We start from the raw sequence: 15,458 nt of genomic DNA on the forward strand, positions 1-15,458 counted from the left end.
AACCCACAAAGAGCAACCACAGATGAAGAATAGTTTGTTAGCAAATTTCTAATACCATGATCGTATTTCTTCATCTTTGCTCTTTAAAGGAGAGCTATCAGCAAGTTCGAGCAAACCTGATCTTTACAGATCTGGTATTCTTTTTCCTGTCTGTCCTGCCATTTCGGAGCATTTTGATGTAAAGTGCAAATGCAAATGAGGTCCTAAGGAGCACCGGCCCCACAGAGCACCTCCTTGGCCCGCCCGCTGCCTCCTATGCACGTTCATGTATGCATAATCTCTGACGTGCATATGCAGGAAGACAGGGAGACGCGTCAGAGACCGGTATAATTATGCATATGTGAACATACATGGGAGGCGGTGGGCCACTCTGTGGGGCCAGTGCTCCTAAGAACCTCATTTGCTTATGTGCTGCCATCAAAATGGGGAACGGACACAAAAAGGAAGACCAGGGCTGTTAACATCAGGTAAAGAGCTGAACGGGGATATCGAACCTGCTGATAGTGATCTCCGGATAGGGAAAATTATTGCCTGTTCAAATGTACCTTAAAAGTTATAAAGATGTTTCTATATAGTGGTTAACCATTTCTGCGGTTTTGCTAAACTGGTAATTCATCACAGATAAGGAAGTGCTGAAAATTGGCCTCTGTGGCATCTACAGCCAAATGTCCCTGAACTCACTATTGATGTCACGCAGCTATAAGTGATAGTGGCACGGCATAGAAACTGCAGGCCAAGGATACTATCAGGCAGATGGGAGCACTGACGCACCAGGGGTTGTTTCCCTGGGAAAAGCATCAGGGGATACGAGAGGTAAGCTCCAGACATCGATTTTTAACAAGCTATTCGGAGTTCACCTTTAAAACCTGATCCAGATGAGGCAGATTTGCGACTTGGAAATCTGTTGATATTTGTAGCAAATCCTTAGTCCTGATCTGAACTTACCTAAACATTTTCTGATACTTTTTACCAGATTCCTTCCTTCCCTTCATTTTGGACTTTACCTTTCCATTTGGCGAATAATATCAGGCAGAAGCTCCTTCATGTCCTTGGAACATGTGAACTTTTTTCCAAATGGTACGTCAGATATGACAGCGTCCATGCTTTCTGAGAGAACTGGAAGATCTATATGACAAACCAAAGAAATATGCTTTAGTTGGAGTTTATGGACAGATTAGTACATCAGGTCATACAAAAAGCTAACAATAGGAGCGACAAGCCTCGCCCCTACTTAACTAGGAACCATTTTGCTGCTGAATATACAGTAGGAATGGGTTAGTCAGTGTTGTACCATAAAACTACATCCAAACTGTGTTGTTTGCAAGACAAATGTATTACAAATTTCTGCCACATCCAGACATTAGATTCAAAGTGTCACTGTTGTTATAACTTTCAAAATCTAAATCAACAGTAGATGTAAAATAAAGCAAGTTTGCCATATACATTTTTTTGTTTTTGTTATCATACTGAAAAACAAAGCTGAACTCTCTGCTGCCACCTCTGTTCACGACATGAAGTACCTAAAACAGTAGCAAATCGTCATAGAAAATCTCTCTTGTTCTAGGCAGTTGCTGTCACAGACAGAGTTGGCAGCAGTAAGTATTGTGTCAAACTGGAAGGAATACACCACTTTCCTGCAAGACATACATCGGCTTATAAGTACTGGAAGAATTGAGATTTTTTTTTAAATATAACTAATTTACAAAAATTTGTATAACTTTTTGACACCAGTTGATTTGAATTTATTTATTTTATTTATTTATCCCTTTGAATCCAAATGACAACAATTAATTTGGCAAGACAAAGACACAAACAATCAATCTACTGTAGGTTGACTGAGCATTCCCCATGTCAGGCACGCACTCCATACCGGCACTTTTCACTCCAACAAGGTGTCTTACCTAGCACAGAACCCTTTAGGAATGCTACAGAGTCCTTCACACCTGCTTTCTTCACATTGTCAAGTGCATGTTTCAGTTGTGATTCGCTATTGTCAATCCCCAGGAAAGTAGCATGCTGACACAAAGCGAAAAGAGAAAGGTTCACATTATTTCTCTCCTGTTATCTATAGGCAGAACATGTCACAGACACATCAACACCAAAGTGAATTGTGAGAGAATATGATAAAAAAAGCTGGGGTTAAGCCTAGAATAGAAATAATTAAATATACTTTTCAAGTATTTTGTGCTCCCTTGGTATCAGTCTTATAATATTTCACCAATCTGATATGAACACGTCTTGGCATTGAAGGCCTGTTCATCCAAATACTGACTGAGGTGAAGTCCTTTACTTTATGTTGCCTTACAGACCATGCCACCAACTGGGAGATGGAAGTAAGAGCGGAAACTACAGTGGACAGAGCTGGGTGAATAGTTTTTTTTTTTTTGTCATTGTGATGGTACAAAATTTTATTAAAAAAATGTATTCTGTATACCTATTTTTAATGGAAAATTAAAGTATTTTTATTTCTATAATATTGGCAGCTTGTGTGCATACCGGCCATTCCATGGCAGCCTCCAACAAAATTGCTCCAACACCGCACATTGGATCAAGGATATAGTTTGCGGTCTGAAAAACAAACAAAAAAAACCCAACAATTTTCATCAAAATAATAAAATGCATGAACTTGTTTAAAACCTAATTTAAAAAACTTTTTTGGTTCATAAGAAAGTCTATACAGCGGTAGTAAACCAATTCCAGTACTAGGATTCAGAATGAACAGGAATAACTGTCAATCCCAGCTCACTCTGCTTCACTATGCAGTGGCGGCAGGATCACAGGCTGCTTCCTCACGTCTAATGACTATTCTAATGCTAATATGCATTAGAAATTAGGGGAAGCTCAGTATCACTAACGCTACATGCATTAAAATAATATTCTCTTGTTTTAGCTGATCTTTCCCCCAGCTAATCTAAGATTATGCCCCCTTGTTCTTGACTTTAGTTTTTTATTAAAAACTCTTCCCTCTTAAACCGTATTTAGTCCTTTAGCATATTTAAAAGGTCTGAATCAAGTCTCCCCTCTCCCTTCTTTCCTACAGATTCAAATCTTTCCTGGTTGTATTTTTCAGACCCTCCACCATTTTTGTAGCCCGTCTTTGGACCCGTTCTATTTTATCAATATCTTTTTGTGGTGAGGTCTCCAGAACAGGACCCAGTATTCCAGATGTGGTCTCACTAGAACTGTATACAGCGGGATCACAATCTCCCTCTTCCTACTGGTTATACCTCTAGTTATACAGCCCAGCAGATGATTTGCTTTCCTTACCGCCTGGTTGCACTGGTGACTTCAGAAATCACTACCCCTAAATCCCTCTCTTCTGAAGTCTTTGCCAACAGCTGCTGATATGATACTGGGATAGAGGATGCCTTTTTGCCAAGTGTATTATTTTACGTGTTTTAGGCTATGTTCACATTACGTATGAGACCGGCCGTTCCGCTCCGGCCAGGATCCCATTGCACATAAGGCTTTGTTACACACCGCAAAACTACGGCCGTAGTTCTGCGGCGAGAACTACGGCCGTAGTTTTACGTTGTGTGAACATAGCCTTAGTCTGACATGATCTGCCCTTAGTAAAGTCATGCTGGTTTGGATCAATCACATTAAAGGTAAACTCTGGCCAAAACTATTTTTTAATATGTTATTACTTATAGAAAATTAGACAAATTTCTTATGTACATTAATTATGGAAAATGTACATATAGGGCTATTTCCCTTAATTTAGTAGATCAGGGAGAAATATTGTGACGTCACGAACCGGGGGTGTAATTCCAATGGAGTGTCCAGCAGGAAGCGCACTATATATAGAAGTCAATGAGTACCATTGACTTCTATATATAGTGCACCCCTGCTGGACACTCCATTGGAATTACAATGGATGTGTATGTAAATGTAATAGACAGTATGTTTTTGATCGAATACAAAGTGTCCTTGCTCCCCAAAGTAATCTATAAATGTATTTAACCAGTACATTTAGAGTGCACAGTATAGTGACAGGAGGGACATGGGGGTTGTGTGTGACAGGAGGATAGATAGTGACAGGAGATAGGGATGTGTGTGACAAGAGGGACATAGGTGTGTGTGACATGAGGGTAGATAGTGACAGGAGGGCCGCCGCTCTCCGCTCCCACATACAGCCTCCCGGTCCGCACTGCATGCCGGCCGGGGACAGAAAGCACCCCCACCCCGCAGGGAGCATGGCGCTTCCGATGCTTCCAGTCCCCGGCCGGCATGCAGTGCGGACTGGGAGGCTGTATGTGGGGGCAGAGAGTGGCAGCGGAGAGTGGCGGCCCTCCTGTCACACACATCCCTATCTCCTGTCACTATCTATCCTCCTGTCACACACACCTATGTCCCTCTTGTCACACACATCCCTATCTCCTGTCACTATCTATCCTACTGTCACACACAACCCCCATGTCCCTCCTGTCACTATGCGGTGCCCTTCGTATGTACTGGTTAAATACATTAATGGATTACTTTGGGGAGCAAGGACACTTGCTCCCCAAAGTATTCCATAAATGTATTCAATCAAAAACATACTGTCTATTACATTTACATACACATCCATTGTAATTCCAATAGAGTGTCCAGCAGGGGCGGACTATATATAGAAGTCAATGGTACTTATTGACTTCTATATATAGTGTGCCCCCTGCTGGACACTCCATTGGAATTACACCCCCGGTTCGTGACATCAGAGAATTCAGAAAAGTCTCCCTGATCTAATAAATTAAGGGAAATAGCCCTATATGTGCATTTCCCATAATTAATGTACATTAGAAATTTGTCTAACTTTCCATAAGTCCATAACTTATCCTTTAACTCTACGCTCCTATAAAGGTAAAATGACAGCCGGGTAGAGCAAATCTGGATGCCACAATTATTATATCTCTTGCATAATTCCCCGGTATGGATTCCTCTCTGTTTCTTTCACAAGATGGTCTTTTCCTCTTTCTGATATGGAGTCCCCAACACCCACGCATCAGATTAGAATCATTGCAGAGAGCAAAAGATGACGGGGGACTAGCAATCCCTAATGCAACCATGTACTTCTTGGCGGCCCAATTGCAACACCTTAGGGGATGGAATGTGTTTGAGGCTGGAGTACAAAACAAGGCTTTTATTAGGCATTATTTACAATCAGATTTTATTTTTGAAATGTTGGGAGCCAAAAGAATGTTGTTATTACTCACCCCACAAATACCAACTTTATTGCTTATAGATAAGGTGTGGTGGAAACTCAGAGATCTCTATGGTATCACAGGATATATACCCTATACGTCTGTTTGGGACACCCCATGGTTAGGGGAATTACACTTTTTGGAGGGATTTTCCACCTGGAGAGATGCGGGACTTAGAAAAATTATACAACTGTATGAAGATAGACAGCTGAAACGCTTTGATCAGTTACAAAGTCAATTTGATCTACCTCACACTCCATAAATATCTGCAATTCCATCATGCGTGTTAAATGCTCACATCGGAAGTACAGTATTCGCCTCCAATGAATAAAGCCGGGGAAGCGGAATCCACTAAGGGTCTAATTTCTTGTTTGTACAGACACATTGGGGGAGATTTATCAAACATGGTGTAACGTGAAACTGGCTCAGTTGCCCCTAGCAACCAGATTCCACTTTTCATTCCTCACAGACTCTTTGAAAAATGAAAGGTGGAATCTGATTGGTTGCTAGAGGCAACTGAGCCAGTTTCACGTTACACCATGTTTGATAAATCTCTCCCAATGTCTCTAAATATCTAGAAAAGTTCTCACTGACGTTGAGAGAAAAATGGGAAGCTGAGATTGGTCCTATAGAGGAAGGCCAATGGAAAGAAAATGACAGACCCCTATTTCAGCACCAAAAGACAGCCATCTATTGATAATGATGGACACAAATAATGATCATGAACATTATTTGTGGCCATCATTATCTAAAGACGGACAACTTTCGGCAATAAAATTATAGCCACCAAGAAGGACACCCATCATTTTATCGTTGTGGGAACATAGCCTAAATGATGGCACACAAAGCGTGAAAGAGGAATGCTAAAGAGAACACTTATGTAACAATATGAGAATAGGCGATCTAAGGAGACATTCACACTAGGCACAGATTGGTGAATCCAGTTAACTTCTATATAGTTTCCATACTTTGTTCTGAATTTGAATGTGTCCATAAATTGTTAAAATCTTTAGTAGATGCCTAGAAATTTTTGCAAGCATATTCAATTAAGTCTCATGGACTGTTGCTTAAAATTTGGAAACATAAACGCTCAGAACTTGTAATACATTATAAAATATATTTTACTTACGCAAATTTCTGCAAGTGATGCCATTGCCCATGCTGTAGTGGCTCGCAGTCCTGTACTCTGAATATAATCTCTATTTGCCAAGGGTTGCCTGACAATAATAAGCAAAGAAAATCAATAATGTGTAGTCTACAAAATATTCAAACAGATTTGGCTCTTTAATAGTCATCTAGAATATATATAATTCTAAAATGTTCTTGTTCTACATTTGCATGATGTTCTTGTCCAACATTGCATGATTTATTGTTATTTTTATCTTGCATTACAGTCTATGGCTATGATCACACACCGCCAAAATGACAGCTTTTTTTTATTGTATGGTCAAAATTTAATGGCAACTAACAGGTGTTATTATTTCATAACTTTGGCCATTATCTGCAATTAAATGAAGGCCGTTCAATTAAAAAATGGCACTTTGAGGGTATGCAAACATAGCTTGGAGATGTGTTCACAGTACTTTTTATATCCATACCCATGTCCCTAACACAACTCTCCAATACCCTAAAGGCTAAAATTGTAAGGAGTTTTTTTTAGATTCCCTTTTAAAATTCTGGGAGGTGACCCCCCCCCCCCCGATCTGATATTATTGCCCTATCTTCCCTGTCTCCCCTATTGAGAGCTCACTAAACCTCTTTAAAGGGGTACTCTGGTATTAAAAAAAAATATAGATATCTTTCTAATGGTGTAATCATTAATAGTCCTGGCTTCAGCCGCTTTTCCACGCTTCACCACTGACAGGGATTGAGAAATAAAAGGGCAGGAGTGCTGGGGGAAGGGAGTAGACAAGGTAGGAGCACTGTGTTGAAGAGCTGAGGGAAACCAATGAATTCTGGGACTGTCTAGAGGCAGTGGCACAACTTGGCCTCTGTCTATGACAGATGGATATGTTCTGGGACTGGTAGTACTGAGCAACAGCTCAACCAGGAGGTGCTACCACAAAATACAGAACTAAGACCACCCAAAACAAATGTTCGTTTGGTGCTTTCAGAACTGGGCAGACTTCTGCAGTATGTTTATTTTTTACCTAATGTCGGAGTACCCCTTTAACTAGTAAATATCAAATATTACAGCCATGGCTATTAGAATTACCTTAAAATTGGAAATCCCACCACAGAATACATGTCATTCAGATGCACAAAAACCTAGCATAATAAACATAATTAAAAAAGAACCCAAATAGTAACACTATTAACAATGACAAAAAAAAAACAAACAACAAAAAATATGCTATGCTAAAATTATAATTTGCTTCTGGAGTGTATACGTATTTGTTTATATTACATTTTATGTAATTCTGTATTAAAAGTTAAAGCATCCCAGTTTTCCACGCTGTTCACTGTAGAGGTCACAAACTTTTTTTTTTATTATTATTATTTTTCTCCAAACATATTTATATTATGGAAAGATTATAATGTAAGAACATCATCATATAATTAGCATAAGAACGAGGACACGCAGGTCCTGACAAAGTTAATAAAGGAGTGAAGACATTCCTGCAATGATCATGCGATCTCCATATTTTACTTTATTTTATGCTAATAAATTCTCATATAACAAGTGTCCAAGGATACTAAGACCATGAACCGTGAGAATTCGTGAACAGGAGTCTTGCGTTAAATAAGATAAGAAGGAGTAGTAGTTTTAACTAATGAGAAACATATAAAACAAAATAACAGGAGACAAAAATAGAACCTTGATGTATTACAATATAAGTTGGACTAATACAAAGCGGGCCATGGCAATGGTTGTAAAGGAGAAAATATAGATGCTACAGGCCTTGTCGGGGCAAGCAATAGTAGGGACTTAATTCAAAATCAAGTTAATCTAATTGTGGGTAACCCTAGGTTGTAAAGAATTGGATAGATATTTCTTATAAAAGCAGTTCCACGGCTCCCACAAAGTCAGGGACTTCTCATGAGTACCCACCTCCCAGCTACATAGTTCTTTAAGACGGGCTGTTTGTTGTACTTTATCTATCCACTCGTTTAATGTAGGCGGGAGCACATCTCTCCAATGTAACGGAATTATTTCTGCTGCTCACTTTGCTGTATGAACCAGGATATAATGAACTTAGTCATCTCATTAAATGGCAGGGGATCTAAAGATGTCTCTATTCTAATACTAGAGGGTTACATAAGGAAGCAATATACCAATATATACAACAATAATGCTTATTTTGCATGTTTCCGTTACTCCATGGACTGGGGTAGGTCACTGAACGTCAGCTGAGCTGCAGTTACAGGTCGCCAGCGCTACACAGTAAACTGAGACTACTGCTTCTGATTTTGTCCACTGTGTGATGCGGGCACTGAAAATCTGATTAGCTGGGGGCGCGGTTGTTGGCACCCTGCCGACCGGAGACTAATGAGCTATTCTGTTAATAGTCTATTTTGCTTGGAAAACCCCTTACAAAACACTGCCACAAGGCCAAGCACCCAGAGTCCATTAGTAATATTACAAATACATTAATATATAAAAGCTAGAAAGGGGGTGGGGGTGGTAAATAAAACATAGGGGCCCTCCCTATATATTAACATAAAAAGATGCCCATAGAATCTCTGAATATGAGAAATAGGTGATGTGTGATACACAACCAGTTGACAAAAAAATGCAACATAAAAAGTTATTGGAATCAAATGCAACTTTATATGTGTAATCTTATTAAAATGAAATGAGAAGTTTATTTGGGAAAATTATACAACTGAAATGAAGCTAGTACCATGTTGTGCCGCCTGGTGAATATACAGGTTCCTTACGGCATCCTGCAGTACAATTTCCCACAGATGATGCAGACCCTGCACACTCATAGATTGTCAAAAGGGGCTCACCATAAATACTCGCTTGGTGATAAGGTAGCACTGAATTGCGGACCAAGAGGCCTCCATATTTAGACCCGACCATTATTGGATCCCAAGCAGAACCTTGATTCATTGATAAAGACCAGTTCACAGCAGCACAAGTTTCTCGTTCAGGACACTACTTTGTGTTAGGATACTGAACAAGGAAACTTGTATCCAGATTTGCCCCCACTTGTATCCAGATTTGTCCCTGCTTGTAGCCAAAAAAGCCTTTCCTTGTAGCCAAATATGCTCCTCCTGCAGCCAGTTTTGCCACCATTTGTAGCCAGATATGCCTCTCTGCAGCCAGATTTTCACCCAATTGTAGCCAGGTATTACCTTATTGCAGATATGCCCATTGTAGTCAATGCTCATTGGCTCACCACTCCAGCCAATCATGCTGCTGCACTAGCCATCCAGTAAGCAGTTGATACGAAGTCAGGCCTGTACATGAGCAGTTGTGCTCCTTATCTTCTCAGAATGGATAAAATAATGTACCCATACCGCGAGAGACTAATGCATGTGTAGTGTAATAGAACGTATTAGTAAAGGGATGTTGTGATGTCATCAGAACTCAGAAAAATACCCTCCTTTAAAATTCCCAGATTGCTCCTTTAATCTTGGTTAATCATTTCCACTCTTAATTTTTCAAATTTCCCTGGAATACCCCCTTAAAGTACGTTTCAAAAATATTAGGAATCTCTTAGACTATCAAATGAAGTAAAGTTGCTTAAAACAATAGCTATCATTTTAGAGACGTTTTAGATACATAAAAACAACTACCTCAAGCAGAGGCTTTCGGAGGTCAGGCTTCCAACCAAATTGTTTTGAAAGTGATGCTCCAATAATGCGACCAACGTCCTAGAAAATAAACTGTGCCGTTAAAAGGGCTACGTCCATGATTCTAATTTGGTGGGCTCATACAGTATATACAGAATAAATGCATAGACAAATCCCTATTGTCAGACACAGCCTGCAGCTCATATACCTGCTTGTTGATTTAGCATGGTCTTGGATTACAGGGGTGACATTTAGCAAAGAGCTTACCTTATCCCTTTGCATTTCACCTGACATTTCTTTTTTCTCTCCGAGTACACTGGAGAAAAATACATCTCATAAATTTGCTTCCTCCCTCATTACTTTTAAAAGGGCCGACACTTACAGTTTTCACCTTTCTGCTATTTACATAATGGAAGAACATTTTAGGGTTAGATTTACTTTCTTTTCCATTGATCCTCATTGTCCCCATCTTTGCTCCCTTTGAAAGAGTGAAGAAGCATGAAAAAGCTACAGGGAAACAAATATTGAAGAGAACAGTGTTTTCGGAGCCTAAATGCAATTCTTTTTGTTTATTGCCCCATTTAGGCTATGTTCCCACTTCAGGAACATATCGGAGGATGTCGGTCGTCTTGTAATCTAGGTAGCTGCTAATAATGTTCATGTTTATCATTAGGGTCCGTCTATATGAAGAGATGGCTTCCTTCCCCCCCGGAAATGTTTCTGGAGTGGGAACATGGCCTTGCATTGTAGCTATTGGGAGCTGAAACCAGTCGCTAATGACCGACATCAGCGACCACCATGATGCAGGTCATTTCACCCCCTAAATGTTACATCCCCCAAAAATGTAACTGGTAATAATAAAATACCACAGATCACTGCACAAAAATGAGCCCCCACACGGCTTTATAGACAGAAAAAAAAATAATCTAGATTTTATAGAGATTTTTTTAGAAGTAATATAACATTACAAAAAACATATACTGTATAGGTATTCACTTTTACTGCATGATTAAAGAGGTAGTACAGAAGATTTTTTTTTTTTTTTTTTTTTAAATAAACTGGTACTGGAAAGTTATACAAATTTGTAAACTACTTCTTTTTAAGAATCTCAAGTATTCCAGTACATATCAGGTGCTGTATGCCCTGCAGGTAGTGGGGTTTTCTTTCCAGTCTGAAATAGTGCTGCCACCTCTGTTTGTGACAGGAACTGTCCAGATTAGTAACAAATCCCCATAAAAAACCTCTACTGCTTTGGACAGTTCCTGTCATAGACAGAGGCGGCAGCAGAGAGCACCATATCAGACTGGATAGAATACACCATTTCCTGCAGGGCATACAGCAGCTGATAAGTACTGAAAGACTTGAGGTTTTTAAATATAAGTAATTTACAAATCTATATAACTTTCTTGTACTAATTGATTTGAACACATGCAGATGACCACCCAAAAATATTTCTGTTTCTTTGTTTAATCTTACATTTGATTGTAAAATTAAGGAAGCCACTAAAAGTACAATGGTCCCCCAAAATAAGAGGTTCTTATATGGCTCAGTCAATATAAGATTATAATAGGAATTTAAAAAAAATAAAACGAGAACTGGCCCAGTCTAGAAAGGGAAAGGAGTATACCAATCCGGGACACTTAAAGCAAATCCAAAGAACATGCTATAAGTGTCCTCTACATGTGGGTACCACCTCTGGGACCTGCATCATAGTTACATACATACCTACATACATACATAAGTTCAACCTATAACCCTACTGTATTGATTCAGAGGAAGGCAAAAGACCCATATGAAGAAAATAGCAACTGCCCCATAACAGGGAGAAAAGTTCCTTCCAATTCCAATATGGCATAAAAAAGTGACCTGTCAGTTTATTTATTGAATAGCAGCTGCACAGAACATGTCAGTTCACACAATGAAGCGTGCATCTCCGGCCGCACGCTCCATTGTGTGCAGCGGTGAATTGGGATGCAGGTGCACACTGATGCGCCTGCATCCCAATTCATCAGAAATAAAGATCAGTATTGCAGTTCTGGCCGGGATGATCTTCAGTAACACCAGCCGTTCTGTGACATGGCTGGGTCACAGAACGGGCAGTGTCTTATACCATGTGAACATGGCCTTAAGTTGCATATAAAATTATCCCATTTAGTGTTGTAAGGACATTATGCCAGACAATAAGGTTAATAGCATCTCTAATGTGAACAAACTATTGGCCACAATATAATAAATTTTAATTTATGCTTTCAATAGTCACTATAGTCCAGAAAATATTACATAAAATATTACCTGTGCAGTCATTGTCTTTGTATACACACCAGAACATCGACAAGAAACTCTAAAAGTGATGGTTTCAGAAGTGTTATGTTGAAAAAGTGTATTGTCTAAATTTTTGACAGGCAGTTTTTGAGGTGGCAATTGGGTGACGGTATCTATAGATGTCTGCTCTTGATTTATGTGCGCTCCATCCACTGCATTCTCCTCTTTACAGGTTTTTGACTTAAGGTCACTAGAATCATCAACCAATTTTCTCTTTAAAACTTTTTCTTGCCTCTTGAAGTCTTCTTGTTTGGTTAACTGCTCCTGAAATGTTTGCCATGTTTGCAATGTATCCAGCCACACTTTAGGTTCTCCAATGACAAATGTTCTCAAAGCAAACAAAAAATTACCTTTAAAATAAAATAATGAGTATATATTACATTCTCTAAATATTACATTCTATAATCATATCTATTAAAAAGCATGTTCTTTAGAAGAAACAGACACTTTAAAGCATACCTGTCATTTAGAAAAACATTTGATCACTTGGGGTCTCAACAGTGAGACGGTGACCCTATAGACCTATAATGGAACTGCTGGATGGAGATCGCTACAAGCCAGAGATTTAAATGCTCTACCCATGTGCTTCTCCTGACTCATTCTACTGCAGCAGCGAGACCCCAACCAATCAAAACTTTTGACATGTCTCTGTGAGATACCAACATTTTTTCTAAATGACAGTACCCATTTAACTCTTTTTCCGCAAGGAGTTTTTCTTGGATATTTTGAGCGAGCAGGGCCGAGGTTCTTACGAACCGAACCACCTGCATTAATTCCCTTTCCGAGGAGAAGGTGGAGAGAGCCTGGGTCCTGCCTGGAAAACAGGAATACAGTCTATGACCTGGCTGTATTCCTGTTTTCCAGGGGGGACTTGGGCTGTCTCCACCTTCAACATGGGAAGCGAGCGAGATTCAAATACCGTTGGTTCGTACCTTGGCCAGGCTTGCTCATCTGGTAGCCAGGACAATTTTCACATTTTTGGTTAAAAAAAAATAATTGTAAATAAGGACTAAATAAATTACATAAAAGAAATTGTAGTATTCCAAAATCTATATATTTTCTACAAGTAGACACACTCTCTCTCTCTATACAGTTTATATACTCTATACAAAAAAAAGGCACAAAAAGGTCATCTTCTTGAATACAAATCAAACCCAAACAGTAAGTTGTAAGAATAACACTTAAAAAAACACTGCTAAACATTATATATTTTGTGAAATAAAACAATTATGACTGTCAGATCTATCAAACAAGGTCGGTGGGGCAGTGAGAAGCTGCGGGGACTGACCTGATGACTAACAGTTTAGACAGCATGATGACAGGTTCACTTTAAAGATAATGAATAGAGATGAGAGATCAAGTTCGATTACTCGGTATTTCAATACTGGTGGCTGACAAAGTTAGATGCAGTCCTAACGAGTCCGGGAAAACATGGATACAGCCATAGACCGTAGGCTGTATCCATGATTTCCCAGATTCTCTATGGCTGCATCCAACCTTCTCAGCCACTGTTATCAAAATGCTAAGGGATCCAACTAGAGCAATCATCTCTAATACTGAACAAAATAACCCCCAGTGTTTTGCGGGTCATTTGTGTATATTGCATTGTTAAACAGAGCATGAATTTCATATAATGTTTGTGGACTTGGATTTTTCAATAAGCGTTGTTGCAATTAATTATACTGGGACAAGTTAGTTTTTTTCTTTTTTAAAAACATACCTGTGACACTGACGGACTAGAAGCAGCATCAACTCCTAATCGAAATTCGTATATCGTACATATCCTTGGTAACGCACCACGCATGATGGAAATATGCACTGGATTACAATTGGTTACCGAAAGCTGGTTTGGGACTCTGACTCACTGAATCTCGCTTGCAGAGCTCATCAATATCATGGCTATACTTTAAGTAATAACTAGAAATGAAAGTTTACCTTTATATTCAGTGAGAGGAAGCCCTTTATGAAGGAGCAAAAATATCCTCTCAGCAGACTTTACTTTTCTTAAGGAGCTCAAGTTGGGACTTGCTTTAAAAAAAACTTTTCCAGGCATAGATTCTACCTAGAGAGAGAAAAACACAGAGATATAGCCAACGTAAAAATGTCTGGACAGAGTAAAGAGAATCTGTCTGTAGAAACCCAGCTATGTAGTGTGCTGACAGTAAGGGTGTGTTCACACTACGGAATCTGAGTAGAGAACTTTCTGTTGATTCCGCCACGCACTCCGGCTTGAATCTCCACGTGTCCCATAGACTTCATTCTATGCTCAGGCGGATTCTGCTGTCCGCCCAAAGGATCCACATATCACTTCTTTGGGTGGACAGCGGAATCTGTCTCAGCATAGAATGGAGTCTATGGGGTGAAATCTGCAGGAAGTTCTCCATGTGGATTCTGTAGTGTGAACGCACCCTTAAAGGGAACCTGTCACCCAGCATTAAAGCACAGAGCCCCCCATTGGAGCCCCGGATACTTACCCTTTTCTGCAAGTCCCGCTCCTGGACCCGGGCCCTGGATGGAGATATCGGCGCTGGTGAGCGCGCACTGTATGCAAATTTCCAGAGATGAATCCGATGCCCATAGAAAATGACTGGAGCCATCATTCTCTATGAGCATCGAACTCATCTCTGCAGCGCAGCGGGAAGGTGATAACTCCGTCCCAGGACCGGGACTTGCAGAAAAGGGTAAGTATCTCTGGCTCCACCGGGGGGGGGGGGGGGGGGGGGGGGGGGTCGGGCGTGCTCTCTGCTGTAATGCCGGGTGACAGGTTCTCTTTAATCTGCTATTCATCAAGTGAGATGTTATAGTACCTCTCTTTTAGGGATAAATTGTCCAAAATCGACAAAAACTGTATTATTCAATTCTTGGAGAGGTGGGGCCAAGCAAGGAGCTGCTGTGGAATGGCACACTATTCTGCACCACCTATCCTGTCTGGTTGACAGTCAGAGTTTGGCACAGAAGGAGCAAGGAGGGTGCGGGCTTGGCACCACCTCTCTAATTGCCTGAAATACCTAATACCTTTTACCTTCTGTGGCAATTGTGAACAATGGAGCCCAAAGTTATGTTGCACTTAAAAAATAGCAGCTATTGCTGTCCGCACTCTAAAAAGTTGGGTGCCCACTGACAGATTCCCTTTTAAGAGCAATACCAAGCATCCTTTTCTGACATATAAGTTTTTTTTTCTATGGATAGGGGAGAACAATGAAAGATGGG

The 15,458-nt window shown here is 40.0% G+C and overlaps 1 protein-coding gene across 2 annotated transcripts in view; it reads right to left on the bottom strand.

Moving 5' to 3' along the window:
• THUMPD2 (THUMP domain containing 2) overlaps nucleotides 1-15,458 on the bottom strand; it is a 31,869-nt gene that overhangs the window by 1,067 nt on the left and 15,344 nt on the right. For both annotated transcript variants that reach the window (XM_069955564.1, XM_069955563.1), the window contains exons 2-9: nucleotides 14,184-14,310; nucleotides 12,219-12,598; nucleotides 9,930-10,007; nucleotides 7,399-7,451; nucleotides 6,313-6,400; nucleotides 2,497-2,568; nucleotides 1,902-2,016; nucleotides 1,005-1,125 (exon numbers count right to left, since the gene is read on the bottom strand). In XM_069955564.1, the coding sequence (XP_069811665.1) occupies nucleotides 1,005-1,125; nucleotides 1,902-2,016; nucleotides 2,497-2,568; nucleotides 6,313-6,400; nucleotides 7,399-7,451; nucleotides 9,930-10,007; nucleotides 12,219-12,598; nucleotides 14,184-14,310 (1,034 nt within the window). The remainder of the gene's footprint in view (nucleotides 1-1,004; nucleotides 1,126-1,901; nucleotides 2,017-2,496; nucleotides 2,569-6,312; nucleotides 6,401-7,398; nucleotides 7,452-9,929; nucleotides 10,008-12,218; nucleotides 12,599-14,183; nucleotides 14,311-15,458) is intronic.

The sequence above is a fragment of the Dendropsophus ebraccatus genome, chromosome 15 (assembly GCF_027789765.1).
Source record: "Dendropsophus ebraccatus isolate aDenEbr1 chromosome 15, aDenEbr1.pat, whole genome shotgun sequence".
Taxonomy (NCBI): Eukaryota; Metazoa; Chordata; class Amphibia; order Anura; family Hylidae; genus Dendropsophus; species Dendropsophus ebraccatus.